Source organism: Mobula birostris, chromosome 12 (genome assembly GCF_030028105.1).
Source record: "Mobula birostris isolate sMobBir1 chromosome 12, sMobBir1.hap1, whole genome shotgun sequence".
Classification (NCBI taxonomy): Eukaryota; Metazoa; Chordata; class Chondrichthyes; order Myliobatiformes; family Myliobatidae; genus Mobula; species Mobula birostris.
The window spans coordinates 95,108,341-95,128,572 of NC_092381.1; the positions used below are offsets into that span (position 1 = coordinate 95,108,341).

At 40.0% G+C, this 20,232-nt stretch overlaps 1 protein-coding gene across 5 annotated transcripts in view; it reads left to right on the plus strand.

The window, feature by feature from the left end:
• The window catches only part of ralgps2 (Ral GEF with PH domain and SH3 binding motif 2), a 567,568-nt gene extending 548,539 nt beyond the window's left edge, over positions 1-19,029 (plus strand). For all 5 annotated transcript variants that reach the window (XM_072274320.1, XM_072274319.1, XM_072274317.1 and 2 more), the window contains one exon: positions 15,207-19,029. In XM_072274320.1, coding sequence (XP_072130421.1) covers positions 15,207-15,236 — 30 coding nt within the window. In that variant the 3' untranslated portion in view covers positions 15,237-19,029. The remainder of the gene's footprint in view (positions 1-15,206) is intronic.
• Positions 19,030-20,232: the final 1,203 nt, after the last annotated feature.

Below are 20,232 nucleotides of genomic sequence, written 5' to 3' on the forward strand. Positions count from 1 at the left end.
GTCCATCAAAGTGTCTTTTGCAGGCGAAGTCGGAGCGCCAAGGTAAAATTAAAAGATACCCATTTTTAGATTTGGGTAATAACTGGGCTGTGAAATTGAAACTGACTGAGGAAGACATAGTTGGCCAAATTTGTCTGCCACTCGTCCCTTTTTGGCTCTTTCCAGAACCAGAAGTAGACCTATTCCTCCTTTTTCAGCTTCAAGGAAGCAGTGCAATTTCATCAGAGTTGATCACAAATGAATATTTAAATAATAAATGGGGATCTTATCTGAAGATTTTTACTGATGGCTCAGTGGACCCAGAGAGCAATAGGGCAGGATTCGGAATGTATGTGTCTCAACTTGGAGTTAAGATTGGTCACTGGGTTTCAGATAGTGTTTCTGTCTTTGCAACAGAATTATTAGCAATTCTCTGGGCTTTATGGTGGATAGAAGACTCTCAACCATATTAGGGTTATCATCTGTTCAGATTCTGCTGCTGCCTTAGAGGTTATAAAAAGCAATAAATCAAAAGCTCGTCCTGACATAGTTATTTGAGATTCTCTTAGTGTTGTTTACAGTAGGGAAGATGGGTTGTGCAGTTAGATTTTCATGGATACCTGGGCATGCTGGGGTGGAGGGAAATGAAACTGTGGGTGGCATTGCAAAGTCTTCCTTACAGATCAGGCAAGTAGAAATTAGAGTTCCCCTAGGCAGAGCAGAATTGAGAAGTAGGATTAAAAAAGGTATAGAGAAGAAGTGGCAGGAGAATTGGAAAAATGAATTAAGGAGTAGGCATTATTTTTCTAGTCACCCACTAGTTAGAAAGGTCTCAGACTGTTATCTTTTAAGTCGTAGAGATATGGTGAAATTTACAAGACTTAGGTTGGGGCATTGTGGGTTGAACTATTATTTAAAGATAATAGGAAAACATCCTACTGGATTACGTGACTGTGGTAGTCCAGAGACAGTCCAGCATGTTTTGCTGAGCTGTAATCGATACAAAATTGAAAGAAGTAAGGTGTTCAAGAGGCTATCTGGCTTAAATTTATTTTGGTTTCCTATTAAATCTTTGTTTGGCCATTAAGAGAATCAACACCTGTTGAAGAGTTTATTATTCAGTTTATACGTGAGACTAGGTTGTATTCGAGAATTTGAGTTCCTTGAAGTTCTATAATTAATTATACATCCTGTGGAGGGTCTAGATGCGTCTAAACAGCCGGAAATAGAAGAAGAAGAAGAAGTTGGGTTCCATCAAACTCCTGGCTGGCTTAAGGAGTGGTAGTTGGTAGCGCTGTCTGTGAATGGTGTCGTCGTGGCTGTCCCTCGAGGTCGAGGATGATGGTCTTCATTCTGTTGATCTACTTATGGGCTCTCAAGTGGCTTATGAGTCCAATCTTGGCTTTGACAGTTCTTCCGCATTCAGGACAGGTATTTCCAGATGGCAGATGGGGCTTTGGTTGTTGTTGCCTCTCTTTCCATTTTCTTCTCTTTTCTTCTAACTCTGCACATCTGTTGGCTTTGAAAGTTGCTGTTCCTTCCTGGATGATGGCTTGCCAGAGTTTCCTGTCCTTGGCATTGGTTTCCCAATTGTTGATGTCGATGTTACATTTCTTCATGTTGGCCTTTAAGACGTCTTTGAATCTCTTCTGTTGTCCACCTCTTTTACCTTTGCCTTCTTTAAGCTGGGAGTAGAAGATTTGTTTTGGTAGACGTTCCGTCTCCCATCCAAACAACATGACCGCTCCATCTTAGTTGGTTCTTGATGACGTAGGCGTCAATGCTTGTTGTTTTTGCTTCATTTAGCACACTGACGTTGGTTTTTCTATCTTCCCAGCTGACATTTAAGATGCTTCGAAGACAGCGTTGATGGAACTTTTCAAGTGGTGTGGGGATGTTGGGAAATGGTTGTAGGTTCAGGTAAGGGGGAGGATTTGGAAAAGGAACCACAAATGGAGGGTTCAGGTGAGGCGGAAGGAGGTTGGCAAGAAGTTGAATCCAGATCTGGAAAACGGAAAAAGAAACATAATGCTGAAATGATTTCAAACGATGGAGAGGAAAGGATGGATATTTTGAAAAAAGGGGAAGAAGACTTCAAGATGTTCAAATTTGACCCGGAACAGCCGCCCTCCATCAATCCCATTGAATTAACTACAGAGCTAAAAGCAGCCATAGGGAATATAGATTGTGCTCATACTTTTAAGAGGAGGGAAGGTGTTAATTGTGTATAAGGCTAAAAAGTAGTGTGAGAAGGCATTATGATTGAAGATTTTACTTGGCAAGAAGATTGTACCTATTTTGCCTAATGAAAATAGAGGTGTTAGTGTTATAACAGCTGTTCTGGTGGAGATTTCAATAGAAGAGGTTAAATCTCATTTATTGGGAGACAAGGTTAAGGATGTAAAGAGATTGCAAGTAGTCAGAAATGGGGAAAGGATAGATAGTTTGTCTATATTGATATGTTTTGATGAGGTGAAGCTCCCTGATAAAGTTAGTTTGGGTTATGTAAGTTATAATGTTCGAGATTATATTCCACGCCTGCTTAGATGTTACAAATGTCAGAGGTTTGGGCATGTTGCAGCAGTAAGATGTAGTAAGTGTGGTGGGGAACATAAATATGAGGATTGCGAAGGCGTAAAGTTTAATTGTTGTAATTGTGGAGGAGAACATAATGAAGCTTACAGAGGATATGACGTACTTAAGGCAGCTGAAGTTCAAAATGTTAAAGTACAGTTAGGTATGTCTTAGGCAGAGGCTGTGCAAAAAGTTAAACCAAGCATTGCTAAAGTATTACCAATCAGGGAACAGACTGTGAAGTCAGAGACTATATGTTGGCATCATACTTCTCTTACTAAAGATACTTCGCTAGTTGATAAAATGTAGTTTGTGATGTTCATAATGGATGTGGTGAATTGTACTGCTGAAACATCAAGTTTGTACTGAGAAAATTAAAATTATTGTGAAAGCTGCTGAAGAGTGTCTGGGTATAACAGGTGTTATGTGGGAAGCTGTAAATGAAGCTCTAATGGGTGGGGTATCTGTATTTCACCCTCCTTGTGAAGATACATAATAGGCATAAGAATATTGCTTTGGAATGCAAGAAGCCTGATGTCTAATGGCCAAGACTTTAAGAAGTTTGTTTCTGATTTATCAAATCCACCTGATTATTCACTTGTATTCAGGAAACCTGGTTATTACCACATGTAAGTTTTTCTTTGCAGGATTATATTGTAATTAGGCGGGATAGATTAGTTGGTAGAGGGGGTGGTGTTGCAAGTTTTATAAGGAAAGAGATGGTGCCTAAGATTGTGGAGGTAAATTAAGTATATGAGGCACTTGTATTAGAAGTATTTGGTAAGTGTATTAAAGAAGGAAATTTTTATAACCTTTTTGGCAAGTTCTCAATTGATTTGCTGGAAAGCATATGTAGCTCTAGCTCACTGAGGGTCGTATGGTGTGGGGATTTTAATGTGCATGGTTCACTGTGAGGTTGTTCACAGAATGATAGTAATGATTTGATTGTAGAAGAATTTTTAAATATTTCCCATCTTGAGTGTCTTAATGATGGGAGGGGCACAAGATTTAATGTTCATTATAGTTCTGAAACTGTTACAGATTTAACTTCAATTTGGAATATTCTGGCTGGAGTGAATGAGTGGGATATCATGGGAGATGAAACATTGGGAAGTGATCATTTTCCTATATTTATAAGCTTGGGTGCAGATTCATATACGGGACAGGAGGCCACTTTTAGCAGGTGGAATTTTGGTAAAGCAAATTGGGAGAGGTTTAAGGTTTTATGTGATGAACATCTACCAGGGTTAAATGTTGAGGATGATGTGGATTTCTGCAATGAAAGGTTAAATAATTTATTATTCATCAAACTGCAGTGGAAGTGATTCCTATTAAAAAGGGTATTAATAGGAGAAAGGCTATACCATGGTGGAATGAGGAGTGTGCAGAGGCAAATAGGGAGAGAAATAAGGTGTTTAGGAAAGTTAAGAAGTATCACTCAACGAGTGACCTTGTTAAGTATATAAGGGCACAGGCCGTGGTGAGGAAAGTAATGAAAGTTGCGAGAAAGGTTTACTGGAGGTCATATTGTGATAGTATTGGAAGGGATATTAAACTTGAAGGTGTTTGGAGAATGACTAAAAACGTGGGGATTCATAGGGCTAATAACATTCCAGTATTGATTAAAGAAGATAGTACAATTGTTAATGAAACAGAGAAGGGTGAGTTACTGGCTTGGTCATTTGCTGCAATTCATAATCAAGATAAGTGAAGAGGCTAAACAATGTAGGGATAAGATTCTAGGTAAATATCCTGATGTATTGGAAGCTACCTATAGCAATGATAGTATTAGTGATGTAGAGTTTTCTTTGTGTGAATTTGAAAGGTCAAATAGATGGGGTTTTAAGCTTTCAGTAGCTAAAACACATATGTTTTACAAAGAGGATCAATAGACCTGCACTCAATTTGAACTTGGATAGTCAAACTCTTGAAGTGTCAGTGGTAAGATTTTTTGGCATGTGGCTGGATAATAAGTTGACATGGAAGTACCATATCAGAAGGATGATTGACAAATGTAAAAGGGGCATTAAATATCCTTGGGTGTCTTTGTTGGGTATTCTTGGGGTTTTCCATGAAAATTTCTGTTGACTTTATATATTTGTTCAATTCCATTGGTACTTGATATGGCTGTGTGGCTTATGGATCAGCTTCATCTTCAAATTTAAAATGTTTGGATGTGACAGAAGTTCAGGCTTTTAGCCTGTTGTGGTGCAGTAAGGTCATCTCCTGTTTCAGCTTTACTGGTTGAAATGGGACAATTACCCTTATAGTTGTGAAGGATGAAGTTGTTAGCATACTGGGTTAACGAGGGGGCAGAGGAATGATCACCCTGTTAAGTGTGTTGGAAGACTATTGGGAACATTACAAGAAGAGTGTTTTTTTTAGTTTTGGGTGACTGGGTTCTCATCACGCTAGGAATATGGGTTTGCTGGATTATATGATTTGTCCCACTGTAGCTTTTTCAGTAACCCCACTACGGTTTTTTTCCCAATGGCTTTAGTTGATTTTAGGTTGCATGATTTAATGAAATCCAAGGATCCTGATATGCCCAAGAGTCTGTTGGTTCATCAGTATGTTAAGGAGAATTATTGTGATACATTGACCATTTTTACTGATGGATCAAAAGATAATTTAACGGGAAATGTTGGTGTGGCTGTTTTTGTGCTTGAATTACAGGAAACATAAAGAAATGTCTTACTAGCTATTTATCAGTGTATACTGCAGAACTGGTTGTCATCATTTTGGGCTTACAGTGGGTGGAGGAAATCTGTCCTTGCAAAGTTATAATTTGTTCAGATTCTTTTTTCGTTTTGACTGGTCTTAAAACAGGTCCTTCTAGCAGTAGGTCTGAATTACTGCTGGAAGCTCTTCAAACTTTATTTCATATTCAAAGTATTGGTCTATATTTCCTCTTCCTGTGGGTTCTGGCATATAGAGGTGTTGAGGAATAGCAGAATACCATTTGCAATTTTCCAGTCATCCGGTAGGTACAATGCCAGAATCTATCGATTCTTGAAAGATCATCGCTAATGCCTCCGCAATCTCTCCAGCTACTTCCTTCAGAACCCGAGGGTGAATTCCATCAGGTCCAGGTTTATTATCACAGGCATGTGTCGTAAAATTTGTTAACTTGGCAGCAGCAGTTCAATGCAATATATAATATAGAAGAAGTAATAATAATAATACAAAGTAAATCAGTTACGGTATACATATAATGAATAGATTAAAAATCATGCAAAAACAAATAATATATATTTAAAAAGTTGAGGTACTGTTCATAGGATCAGGGTCCATTTAGGAATCAGATGGCAAAAGGGAAGAAACTGTTCCTGAATCGCTGAGTGTGTGCCTTCAGGCTTCTGTAGCTCCTACCTGATGAAACAGTGAGAAAAGGGCATGCCCTGGGTGCTGGAGGTCCTTAATACTGGATGCTGCCTTTCTGAGACACCGGTCCTTGAAGATGTCCTGGGTGCTTTGTAGGCTAGTACCCAGAATGGAGCCAACTAAATTTACAACTCTCTGCAGCTTCTTTTGGTCCTGTGCAGTAGCAGCACCCCCCACCCCCGTACCAGACAGTGATGCAGCCTGTGAGAATGCTCTCCACGGTACACCTATAGAAGTTTGAGTGTATTTGTTAACATAACAAATCTCATTAAACTCCCAATGAAGTATAGATGCCCTCTTGCCTTCCTTGTAGCTGCATCGATATGTTGGGATCAGATTAGGTCCTCAGAGATCTTGACACCCAGGAACTTGGAAACTGCTCACTCTCTCCACTTCTGATCCCTCTGAGGATTGATCTGTGGTTCCTTCATCTTGCCCTCCCTGAAGTTCACAATCGGCTCTTTCATCTTACTAACGTGAGTGCAAGGTTGTTGCTGCGACACCACTCAACTAGTTGGCATATCTCACTCCTGAATGTCCTGTTGTCTCCATCTGAGATTCTACCAACAACTGTTGTATCGTCAGCAAATTTATAGATGGTATTTGAGGTATGCCTAGCCACATAGTCATGGGTATAGAGAGTAGAGCAGTGGGGTTAAGCACATACCCCTGAGGTGCACCAGTGTTGATAGAGGAGGAGATATTATCACTAATCCTCACAGATTGTGGTCTCCTGGTTAGGAAGTTGAGGATCCAGTTGCAGAGGGAGATACAGAGGCACAGGTTCTGTAACTTCTCAGTCAGAATTGTAGGAATGATGGTGTTAAATGCTGATCTATAGTTAATGAACAGCATCCTGACATAAGTGTTTGTATTGTCCAGGTGGTCTAAGGCCGTGTGAAGAGCTATTAAGATTGCGTCTGCCGTTGACCTGTTGTGATAGACAAACCGCAGTGGGTCCAGATCCTTACTGAGGCAGGAGCTCAGTCTAGTCATGACCAACCTTTCAAAGCAATTCATCACCGTAGATGGGAATGCTACTGGGCGATAGCCATTAAGGCAGCTCACATAATTATTCTTGGGTACTGGTATAATTGTTGCCCTTTTGAAGCAGATCAACAGAGAGGCCTACTGCCCTCAATATACACTCTGAGTGTATCTTCGTGACTTTCTGCTGTAGCCCATTCACTTCAAGGTTCAACATGTTGTGCGTTCAGAGATGCTCCTGCACACCACTGTTGTAATGTGTGGTTATTTGAGTTACTGTAGCCTTCCTGTCAGCTTGAACCAGTCTGCCCATTCTCCTCTGACCTCACTCATTAACAAGGCATTTTCACCCACAGATGAAAATGCACTCAATGTTTTTTTTTGTTTTTTCACACCATTTTCTGTAATGTGTTGTATGTGAAAATCCCAGGCTGTCTGCAGCTTCTGAGATACACAAACCATCCCCTCTGGCATCAATAATCATTCCATGGTGAAAGTCACTTAGATCACATTTCTTCCCCATTCTGATATTTGGTCTGAACAACACATGAACCTCTTGACCAAAGCTGCATGCTTTTATGCAATGAGTTACTGCCTAATGATTGGCTGATTAGATATTTGCATTAAAGAGCAGGTATACTGGTGTACCTAATGAAGTGCACACTGAATGTATATCAGGAGCGTGGGGGTGAAAATGCAGCCTGGACTTGAGAAACATACCCTTCAAATACACAGATGGGGGTGCAGCCACTCACATTTCATGTAAATATGGAACAAAACACTTCCAGGACACAGAAATGGAAGGTAGCTCAGAGATCCATCAAACCATTTAACAATTTATTGCATGCAGCTTCTTATGTAGCACTCTCCAACCCAGGTCTTTGATCTAAAGGGGCAGGACTCACATTTGGAGAAACCTGTACTGGGACCATCCCCTGCTGTCAGATGGCATAACAGGCCTCTACATTGTGCTGTGTACCCAAATTGCCATCATGGACAAGGAAGTAGAGAGTGTGCAAAAATAGCATTTGTAGGAAACACCTCCTTACAGTCTGTAGAGCACAGGGGGCACTTTGAATCAAGTCAGCAATGTTCCAGACTCTGGGGGAAAAAAAGTCTGAGGAAAAGATGGGCAACTGCTGCAAAGCAGCACAATTGATGTTTGCCATTGGGAGCCGTGTGTCATTTTGAAGGTAGTGCCCTGGGCAGACAAAAAATGTAGCCTGGGCGCACTCTGAAATATAGTATGTCTGCATAGTATCTCTGCAGAGTATTAAGGCAGAGAGTCAGCACCTGGGTATGAATGCACGCCAGCAACTGACTGCACTACCTCCTTAGTTGGGATACCTGAAACCATAGCTGTGACCCAGTGTTCCTGCTTGCCCTTGAAGAAATTAAGCAACCTTTTCTGGATTTTGGCTGTAAAAATGGGACAAGACCAAAATGATCAAACTGTACCACAGCAGGGAGATATCTAGTTGTTTAATGATCAGCACTTGGCCCTGGGAAAGCAATTGAAGCTAGTTTGTTCAACACCCTAACCTGGTGGTGACCTTAGTTGCCAATTCTTGTCACTTTGCCATTCAAGCTACTTTGATGGGAGTCACAGAAACTCCGAGATAGAGGAGATGCATAGTTATCCACCTCCTCCAACATGAAGTCTAGCTACCATTCCCTATAAGAGCTCGGAACATTTCTGGCAATTGATATGTGCATTCATACGCAAAGACCTGCTGGTAATATCTATACCTATCAAATATTCCCTCATTGTTAAAATTTTCCACATGGTGCAACTTTACAAATCACCTATGCAATCTCAGGGAGTTCCATGATGAAGTAATTAAAAGCTACTCTGTTTCAGATGTAAATACCTTGGCTTTGGCTTGAGAGGTTTCAGCATGTCAGAAACTGCACTTGGACTCATTCAGGAGCAGATATGATGCTGGGAGTGTCATTGAAGTGGTCACACAACAAGTGCAGTAGCAGATTGTTGAATAACCATCAGGAAAGGTAGAAGAGACAGTTAGAGTGCAGAATTCCCCTGAGACCATTCATCCCAGGAGTAAGTATCTTGTTTTGGATGCTATTGAGAAGGACAGCCAGGGCAGTAGCACAACAGCTGTTTCTGATGCACAGCAGGGGAGAGTAGAGACACCAGGAGTTGTAGTATTAAAGATTTGATAATTTGATTATAGACAGTAGTTTCTGTAGGTGTCAATGAGGCTCCAGGATAGCATGTTGCCTCCCAGGATGAAGGATGTCTCCAAGCAGGTGAAGAATGTTGTCAAGGGAAAGGGTGAACAATGAATTGTTAGATAAAGGATTGAGTTCCTGCAGAGTGCATATAGGGAGTTATGCAAAAGGTTAAAAAGCAAACCCTCAAGGTCTATAGAACCATAGAAAACTACAGCACAGAAACAGGCCTTTTGGCCCTTCTTGGATGTGCCGAACCATTTTCTGCCTAGTCCCACTGACCTGCACATGGACCATATCCCTCCATACACCTCCCATCCATGTATCTGTCTAATTTATTCTTAAATGTTAAAAAAGAACCCACATTTACCACCTCATCTGGCAGCTCATTCCATACTCCCACCACTCTCTGTGTGAAGAAGCCCCCCCCAATGTTCCCTTTAAACTTTTCCCCCCCTCACCCTTAACCCATGTCCTCTGGTTTCTTTCTCCCCTTGCCTCAGTGGGAAAAGCCTGCTTGCATTCACTCTATCTATACCCATCATAATTTTATATACCTCTATCAAATCTCCCCTCATTCTTCTACGCTCCAGGGAATAAAGTCCTAACCTATTCAACCTTTCTCTGTAACTGAGTTTCTCAATTCCTGGCAACAACCTTGTAAACCTTCTCTGTACCCTTTCAGCCTTATTTATATCCTTCCTGTAAGTTGGTGACCAAAACTGAACACAATACTCCAGATTCGGCCTCACCAATGCCTTATACAACCTCATCATAACATTCCAGCTCTTATACTCAATACTTTGATTAATAAAGGCCAATGTACCAAAAGCTCTCTTTACGACCCTATCTACCTGTGACGCCACTTTTAGGGAATTTTGTATCTGTATTCCCAGATCCCCCTGTTCTACTGCACTCCTCAGTGCCTTACCAGAACCCTGTATATTCTACCTTGGTTTGTCCTTCCAACGTGCAATACCTCACACTTGTCTGTATTAAATTCCATCTGCCATTTTTCAGCCCATTTTTCCAGCTGGTCCAAGTCCCTCTGCAGGCTCTGAAAACCTTCCTCACTGTCTACTACACCTCCAATCTTTGTATCATCAGCAAATTTGCTGATCCAATTTACCACATTATCATCCAGATCATTAATATAGATGACAAATAACAATGGACCCAGCACTGATCCCTGTGGCACACCACTAGTCACAGGCCTCCTCTCGGAGAAGCAATTCTCTACTACCACTCTTTGGCTTCTTCCATTGAGCCAATATCTAATCCAATTTACCACCTCTCCATGTATACCTAGCGACTGAATTTTCCTAACTAACCTCCCATGCGGGACCTTGTCAAAGGCCTTACTGAAGTCCATGTAGACAATATCCACTGCCTTCCCTTCATCCACTTTCCTGGTAACCTCCTCGAAAAACTCCAACAGATTGGTCAAACATGACCTACCACGCACAAAGCCATGTTGACTCTCCCTAATAATTCCCTGTCTATCCAAATGCTTGTAGATTCTGTCTCTTAGTACTCCCTCCAATAACTTACCTACTACCAACGTTAAATTTACCGGATTACTTTTCGATCCTTTTTTAAACAATGGAGCAACATGAGCCACTCTCCAATCCTCCGGCACCTCACCCGTAGACAGCGACATTTTAAATATTTCTGCCAGGGCCCCCGCAATTTCAACACTAGTCTCCTTCAAGGTCCAAGGAAACACCCTGTCAGGTCTCGGGGATTTATCCACTTTAATTTTCCTCAAGACAGCAAGCACCTCCTCCTTTTGAATCTGTACAGTTTCCATGGTCTCACTACTTGATTCCCTTAATTCCATAGATTTCATGCCAGTTTCCTTAGTAAATACAGACGGAAAAAACCTATTTAAGATCTCCCCCATTTCCTTTGGTTTCGCACATAGCCAACCTCTCTTTTCTTCAAGAGGACCAATTTTATCCCTTACAATCCTTTTGCTCTTAATATACCTGTAAAAGCTCTTTGGATTATCCTTCACTTTGACTGCCAAGGCAACCTCATGTCTTCTTTTAGCCCTCCTGATTACTTTCTTAAGTATTTTCTTGCACTTCTTATACTCCTCAAGCACCTGATTTACTCCCTGTTTCCTATACATTTCATACAACTCCATCTTCTTCTTTATCAGAGTTGCAATATCCCTTGAGAGCCAAGGTTCCTTATTCCTATTCACTTTGCCTTTAATCCTGACAGGAACATACAAACTCTGCACTCTCAAAATTTCTCCTTTGAAGGCTTCCCACCTACCGATCACATCTTTGCCAGAGAACAACCTGTCCCAATCCACGCTTTTTAGATCCTTTCTCATTTCTTCAAATTTGGCCTTCTTCCAGTTCAGAACCTCAACCCTAGGACCAGATCTATCCTTGTCCATGATCAAATTGAAACTAATGGTGTTATAATCACTGGAACCAAAGTGCTCCCCTACACAGACTTCCGTCACTTGTCCTAACTCATTTCCTAACAGGAGATCCAATATTGCATCCCCTCTAGTTGGTCCCTCTATATATTGATTTAGAAAACTTTCCTGAACATATTTTACAAACTCTAAACCATCTAGACCCCTAACAGTATGGGAGTCCCAATCAATATATGGAAAATTAAAATCCCCTACCATCACAACTTTATGTTTCCTGCAGTTGCCTGCTATCTCTGCAGATTTGCTCTTCCAAGTCTCGTTGGCTATTGGGTGGTCTGTAATACAATCCCACTAATGTGGCCATACCTTTCCTGTTTCTCAGCTCCACCCATAAGGACTCAGTAGACAAGCCCTCTAATCTATCCTGCCTGAGCACTGCTGTAATATTTTCCCTAACAAGCAATGCTGCTCCCCCACCTTTCAATCCTCTGCCTCGATCACATCTGAAACATCGGAACCCTGGAATATTAAGCTGCCAGTCCTGCCCCTCCTGTAGCCAAGTTTCACTAATTGCTATAACGTCATAATTCCACATGTCAATCCACGCCCTCAACTCATCCGCCTTCCCCACAATATTCCCAGCATTGAAATATATACACCTCAGAAGATTTTTAACACCACTCACAACCTTTCTATTAGCGGATTTGCTTGAACTTTTAACATCATTTATTTTCACCCCAGCCACGCTGTCAGCTTTGGCACTCTGGTTCCCATCTAGTTTAAATCTAGTTTAAAGCCTCCCCAATAGCACTAACAAAACTCCCTGAAAGGATATTGGTCCCCCTGTAGTTCAAGTGTAACCCGTCTCTCTTGTACAGGTCCCACCTGCCCCAGAAGAGATCCCAATGATCCTGAAATCTGAAACCCTGCCCCCTACACCAGTTCCTCAGCCATTTGTTCATCCTCCAGAGCATCCTATTCTTACCCTCACTGGCACGCAGCACAGGTAGCAATCCTGAGATTACCACCCTCGAGGTCCTGCTTTTCAACTTCCTACCAAGCTCTCTATACTCACTCTCCAGGACCTCCTCACTCTTCCTTGCTATGTCATTGGTACCGATGTGCACCACGACATCTGGCTGATCACCCTCCCACTTCAGAATGTCATGCAATCGATCAGAGACATCCTTGACTCTGGATTACTTCCATTGCCATGTGTTAGTAAGGATAGGAGTAGATGGATTGAGCAGATGAATGCATGACTGAAGAGATGGTGTAGGAGGATGGAATTCGGGTTCATTGAGATCTCTTCTGGGGTAGAAGGTAACTATATGAATTGCACCTGAAGCTAAATAGGAGGAGAATCCAATATAAAGATTCACTAGTGCCATTTGGGAAGGTTTAAACTTGCCTGGCAAGGGTACGGTATTTGTTTGCTTTAACTTTTATATTTGTCTTCAGTGCAGCAGTAAAGCAAATAAATTCAGTTGGCAGGACACACAGGAACAGATTATGGAGTAATGAAGGCCAGATGTACTAATGGGATTGGAATATTGGAACTATAAAGAAACATGGTTGAGGGCTAGACTGAGGAGAGTTACCTTTTTGATGAGGGAGAATATCCCGGCAGTACTTGGAGAGGAAATACCTTGGGGGATTGTCTCATGAGGATATATGGGTAGAATTTAGAAATAAGAGGGAATTGGAGTTGGTTTATTATCGTCACATACCCCAAGGTAGGGTGAAAATCTGTTCTGCAAGTCATCCACACAGATCATATTATTACAACAGTGCATTGAGGTAGTACAACAGAAAACAATAACAGAATGCAAAATAAAGTTTCAGAACCATAGAGAGAGTGCAATGCAGGCAGCCAATAAGTTGCAAGTGCCGTAATGAGATAGACTGAGAGTTCAAGAATCCAACCTTTCATAATAAGGGACCATTCAGTAGTCTTATAACAATGGGCTAGAAGCTGTCCTAGAGCCTAGTGGTACATGTTTTCAGGCTGCTTCTGCCCAATGAGGGTTGTGTCGAAGAGAAAATGTCTGGGGTAGGTGGAGACTTTGATTACATTGTTTGCTTTACTGAAACAGTGAGAATTGTAGGCAGAATCCAGGAAAGGGAAGCTGTGTTCCATGATGTGCTGAATTGCATCCGCAACTCTGCAGTGTCTTGCGATCGCAGGCCATACCAAGCCATGATGCCACTTTTGGTACATTGCAATTGGTGCAGTGAGAATCGCAGGTTTACAGGATGAGTGGCAAGTGGGGGGTGGGGTGGTATGAAAAAATGAGATGTGGAGAGTTCAGGACCAATAAGTTCCTGTTAGAATGAAAGGCAAATCTGGTAGGATTAGGGAGCCCTGGATGACAAGGAATATTGAGATTCTGGTGAGGAAAAGGGAGGCAAATGTCAACTTTTGGCAGCTGGGATTAAGCAAACTTCTATTACAGGAGAAATCAAAAGGGCCAAAAGAGAGGATACTGTGTGATAGCTTGAGATAAGGAAAAGGAGAATCCTAAGTGATGCTATAAATACGTTTGTACATTAGGAGCAAAAGAGTAACTAGGAAAAGAATATGTGTGGAGTTACAGAAGATGAATGAGATCTTAAATGAAGTCTGTATTTACTGTGGAAACCATGGAAGCTAGGGAAATTATGGAAGAGAATGGTGATTTTTTTTAAAAATCCACATTTCAAAAGAGGAGGTGCTGGCAATCTTAAAAGTGCATAAAGGTGGATAAATCCCCTGAGCCTGACCAGGTGTGTCCTTAGATATTATGCAAAACCAGAAAAGAAATTATTGGGCCACTGGCAGAGATATTTGTATCATAGGTAGCCACAGTTGAGATAAAAACTAGAGGGTGGCTAACATTGTGCCTTTATTAAGAAGAGCTGCAAGGACAAGCCAGGGATCTAAAGGCTGTGAGCCTGACATCAGTAGTGAGTAAGTTACTGGAAAGGATTTTTTTTAAAAACAGTATCTTTATGTATTTGAAAGAGCAAGGACCAGTCAGGGATTGTCTGCATGGCTTTGTGCATTGAAAATTGTGTCTCATAAATTTAGTTTAGCTTTTTGAAGAGAAGAGTGAGAGGAATGATGTGGGCAGGGCAGTAGATCACTAAATGGACAAGGTCTTGCCATGGTAGGCCAACCCAGAAGTTGAGATCATATGGGATTCAGGGTATGTTAGCCAATTGGATACAAAATTGCTTTTTGGTGTTGAGTCAGTGGGTGGTAGTGGAGGGTCCTTTTCTGAATAGAGGTTTGTGACTACTAGTGTGCCACAGGAATTGGTAATGCGTTCACTGTTTTTCATTTATAATGTATTAACGATTTGGATGAGAATGTAGATGGCATGGTTAATAAATTTGCAGATGACACCAAAATGGTGGTGGTGTAAATTAGGCTGAAGGGCCTGTTTCTGTGCTGCCTAATGAATCTAATCAGATGTTTAGCTAATGAGACCCTAACCTCTGGTTTTTTCCTTCTATAAACCTCTCTGTAAGTTTCTTTTACTTTAAGACATTCTTAAGCCTAGTTCTGAGTGTGCTTTTGATGTCCCCGCGAGCTTAACTATGTCCCTGTAAAGGAATCTTTTCACATTCTTGAGAATTGCTAGTGCAGCTGATTTATGGTCTTAATGTTGTATAATTGTTTCATTCAGTATTTAAAATTTTATCTTCTCAGGTCCCTGCAAACTTGATGTCTTTTGAATGACCGAATAGTGGCATAATTCAAGACTTGTCTGCAAGCTTGATGGATGCTTGCGGTTCCTGAAAGGACCTCATGGAAGAGTTCCACATTTGTTCTTTCTGTGCCAGGATTGAATCCAGAGGTGTGCTTAGTATTTTTATATCGGAGCACAAACTTCACAGCATAACAGCACCAACCACTAAGACTTAGTGACAATATTGTGGTTGTCCTGGAGCAGCTAAGAAGCATTTGATAAGTGATCTGAATCTCTGAGGACTGTGCATCCCAGTTGCACTGACTGCCCTGTGGAACCACTGCCTTAAGTAAAAGATTTGTTTCACCAAATAGTGTATATGTTATAACCAGTAATGCTGGACTTTTTGATACATAAAATCCAGCTAGATTACAGTTACTGTAGTTAACTGTTTTGGGAGTACTTAAGATTTTTTTTTGCATTTCCTATCCTCTCATCATTAATTTTGCTTACTTGCTCTAGTCTAGTTAACCCATGTTGGGTATGGAAATGGAATGAGCAATCTATGTAGTCAACAGTATTACCATGTAGAATTGCACATCCATAGGTTTTTAATACCTAAAATACTTTATTTTGTTGAAAAAGTGTTTTAACTGAACTATTTTATACCCATGTAATGTTCTTTTTTTAATTTTTACAATGTGAACAATTTTCCTGTGGATTTTGTTATCTGCTGCAATCTTGAATGGAAAAAAACCTACCTGTGGTAACTTTGTACTATGAACATTCAGATTTGCCATTTGACTATTGTATATTTTTCTCAATCTCTCCAGTAATGTGTACAGCTTGCTTTGAGCTCTTGCATTCTGTTAACACATAGTCTGCATTCTAATTAGTAATCCTGAAGTACTACTGATCCTGATGATATGTTTCTAATGCTTTTTGTGTAACTGGTGTCATTTTCATCACTCTGGATGTAGTGTGTATGTGTGTGTTTGCACAAGCAAGTTTAAAAACTCCTTAGGTACAATTACAGAAAGTTTTCCTACACAATAAATGTCTTGCAAGTGCAAGCAGCTTATATGGCAGTTTAATGCTGTTTCCACCAATCAAACATAATCAGCAAGGAGAATAGTTGGAATCATTTCCAAGGAGGCATCCTTAAGTTGTGAAAAAGCAAGATCCAAACTGTAGCGGTATCTGAGGCCTTCAAGTACATGTAAGCACACAATGGGCCTACAGTAAACTAAGTAGTTATTACACTTCTTTTTAGCTTACTTTCTTGATGTAGTTTTACTTATTTGTCCAAACCAAAGTGCACACCATCACTAATATGTTTTACAATGTTACAGAAATTGTAACAATTGGTTGCCTAACCTAATGTTATAAATGTGGTTTCCACCAGAAGTATGACCACCAAAAGTTGGTTGTTATGCAAATGTTTTTAAATTGGATTTGTTCCATTATAATGCAGGCTAGAATTACTCATTAATGTTGTAATTATAGATGTGGGAACCAGATATTTTGCCGGTTTTCTTTCCAGTATTTCCATCCATGCTTTGTTCACAATACTTCACAAAACTGATAGAGGACATAATTTGGGGAATGATTAAGGGTACATTGGATAGAGGTTTAGAGGTTTTTATTTTTCTAACATAGTTTTGTTAAAGCAATGTAAAAGCAATTATGAAATTACAGTGAGATTCACTTTCCATATTCATTTGAGTTCTTCATCTTAGCCCAATTACCTAAGGATTGGAATGCACAAAAACTGGACCTTGGACATGAATGATGAAAATTCTCCCTCAAAAGAGATTACATAGTTTAATCTGAGAGATATTGAAGCATAAGCATCCTGTTACTTATTTTCCTCATCTGAATATCTTAGCAAATGATATACAGTGAGGACAATGTCTCAATTAAGTAATAGGAAAAATATGCTCTAGGTTTGATTTTATTAATTTCAATATTTTATAGAATTAGAGGATTGCTACATTCAAAATTTAGCTAATGTAGTTAATACAAGCCCTTAATTTAAATCTTGGCAATTGGTTGAGGATACCAATGATGCTCATTCTGGTATAGATACTGAAGATCTTAAAACAAATATTTCCATTATTCTACGCAGTTGGCTTGCCAGGCCACGATTTTTTAGAACTCATGTACATTAATGTGGCACAAGGTCAAGCAAAAGGTGGTGATAACTGCAGCCAGAGATCCTGTAAGTCATAGTCTGCTGTAAATTTTCTCTACTGCAACAGGAGTCCATTTAATTGGTATTTGATTTTGGCATCTCAAGATGAAGAACTAAATCTAAATCCTTTTAGAATATTAAAGGATTCAACAAGGGTGTTGCCAACACTTGAGGGACAGAGTTATAGGAAGAGGTTAGACAGCCTAGAACTTTATTTTATGGAGTGTAGAACACTGAGAAGTGATCTTATAGAGATGTATGAAAATCTTAAGGAGCATAAATAGGGTAAATGCATTCAGTCTTTTTCCCAAGATTTAGAAATCTAGCATTAGAAGACACACTATAGATTTAAGGTGAGAGGGAAAAGATTTAATAGGAACTTGGTGGACAGCTCTTTTTTTACACGAAGGGTGATATCTTTGTTGAATGAGCTGCCAAGGAAGCAGTTACGGCAGATGGAATAACTTTTTAAAAACAGTTAAAAGATTGGAAATGTTGAGTGCATTATGAAGTATTATTAGTTGAGCTGAATGGCCTATTCCCATGCTGTATAGCTCTATGACTCTTAAATGAAGGTTAGAGTTTTGATGGATTAAAGAGATTTCATTCAGTTCACTGAAGGAGAATATTAAGTACAGACCTAAAATAAGAGGAGGCAAGATGGATTAATTTCAGGCATCTCCAGCATTAAGTGTTGATGTCATGAAACAAAGGCAAAAGTTTAAAAAGAAAAGTATATCTGGTATAAGTGTAAGTTATAGGATAAGTTGAGTTATTCATCAAAGCTTCAGTGGTTCCAGATATGTAGTTATGTGCTAGGTAGAAATTCATTTGTTTGCTGTATATGTTAATCAAATAACGTGGCAATGTTTATTCATTGAACTCCACTTTTGAGGTTCTTTTCCATTTTATTAATTGGAACAGGTTTTTCCCCAGTTTTGGAAGTGCTCTTTCAGGGAAAGATCCATGGCTTCAATATGTGTCATAGTAGTTCTGTCATGTTAAAAACTTAGCTTCTCAATTAAATGCTCAAAAAGTTGTTTCAACAATTATTTCAATGGAAATGCCCAAATAAATAATCTGATATCATTCCATATATATTTTCAGTTGAGAATTCTGATGCAAACTTATCCACATTTACTAGTAACACATCAGGGTAGTGGGCACCAAGAGGAAATCTTTGTACAAACTTGGATCGTACACGAAAAAATATAATTATAGTTGTTGGAGATGAACCACCTCAACCATCAGTGGAGGAGTACTCTAGGTATAAACATCTTCAGTTGAATTATCAACTATAAGCCACAGTATAGCGGTTAGCACAGTGCTATGACCGCTCAGGGCATCGTAGTTCAATTCCAACACCGTCTGTGAGGATTTTGTATGTCCTCCCCATTAACGCGTGGGTTTCCTCCAGGTGCTCTTGTTTCCTCCCCTGTTCCAAAGGCATACCAGTTAGTAGGTTAATTGGTCATTGTAAATTATTCTGTGAATAGGCTAGGGTTAAATAGGTGGGTAGCTGGGTGGTGCAGCTTGTTGGGCCAGAAGGGCTTAGTCCACGCTGTATATCTAAATTAATAAATAAGATCAGACTTATGTTTTGGAACAATCAGGATTTGACAGCAAGATCTGGTTCAATAATTTTTAAATGGTAAGAAACTAATAAATACTAATTTCATAAAGGATATGTGTGAGCATTGCGTGTCATGAGATTGATTCCTGGAATGATCAGATTGCTAAATGAGTAATATTCTCACTGAGTTCAGAAAAATTAGATATGATCTTATTACAACAACAGGTCATCTGATTCACACTTAATCATTTTTTTCAGCCATAGGTATGGTCACAACCCCTAACACTCACATATTATTTGTTCTTCAGAGTGATATTGCTGAGAAGTTCAGCAGTTCATCTCTGGCAAAGCCTAGACGATTTTGGCTTCACTGGACATTAGGTGATAGGTCTTTGTGCATACTGATGAAATTAGCCTTAATAGGTATATTCTCCATTTGTGACTGGCAAGTGACTAAATATGAAATTCTAATCTCTATTCTTAAGGAAATATAATACAAATAACTAAAGGAATGTGTGTATAGTTGTTTAGAGGTCAGCAGAGATATGAACTACTCTTCGGGCAAGGCTTTCCATGTGTGAGGATGGAGCAGTTTTTCTTAAAACTTCCTTCAGAGCTATATCACAGCAGTGTCAAGTATAGCATATCTTAATGGAGCCATATCCTATTAGTATACATATGGAACCATGTCCCAGCAACTCTATCTCCACACAGATATGTAGTCAAGTAGAACCATACTTCAGTGGTAACGTGCTAGCAGAATTATGCCTCTGCAGTAATCTAGCCATATGGAATCATGGCCCACTAGAACTATATCTTTACAATATCATATCCTGGTAAATCCATATGTAAGCATTATTCCAACACAAAGGTACTTTGCTTCAACATGAAGTCATTGGGAAGAGCATACATAGACATAGAAGGTCCAGGTTCATAGAACAGCGGAGGTGACTCACTGAAGCTTAGCATCAATAGGCTTATGGCGGAGAAAATCAATTCTCGTTCAAATTTAGGGGCATGATGAGCAAACAAAAATGCTGTTCACTTCTTTATTCCTGGTGATCAAACAATTTCTTGGGTGGTATGTTGCCTCCCAGGTGCCAGGGTCAGGGGTGTCTTGGATCAGGATCATGGCATTCCAAAAGGGGAGAGAGAACAGGCAGTCTTTGTGCATATTGGCACCAATAACATCAGTAGTAAAGGTGAGAAGGTCCTGAAAAGAAAAAGGATGTTAGGGAGCTAGGTAGAAAGCTGAAAAGCGGGACCTCCAAAGTAGTAA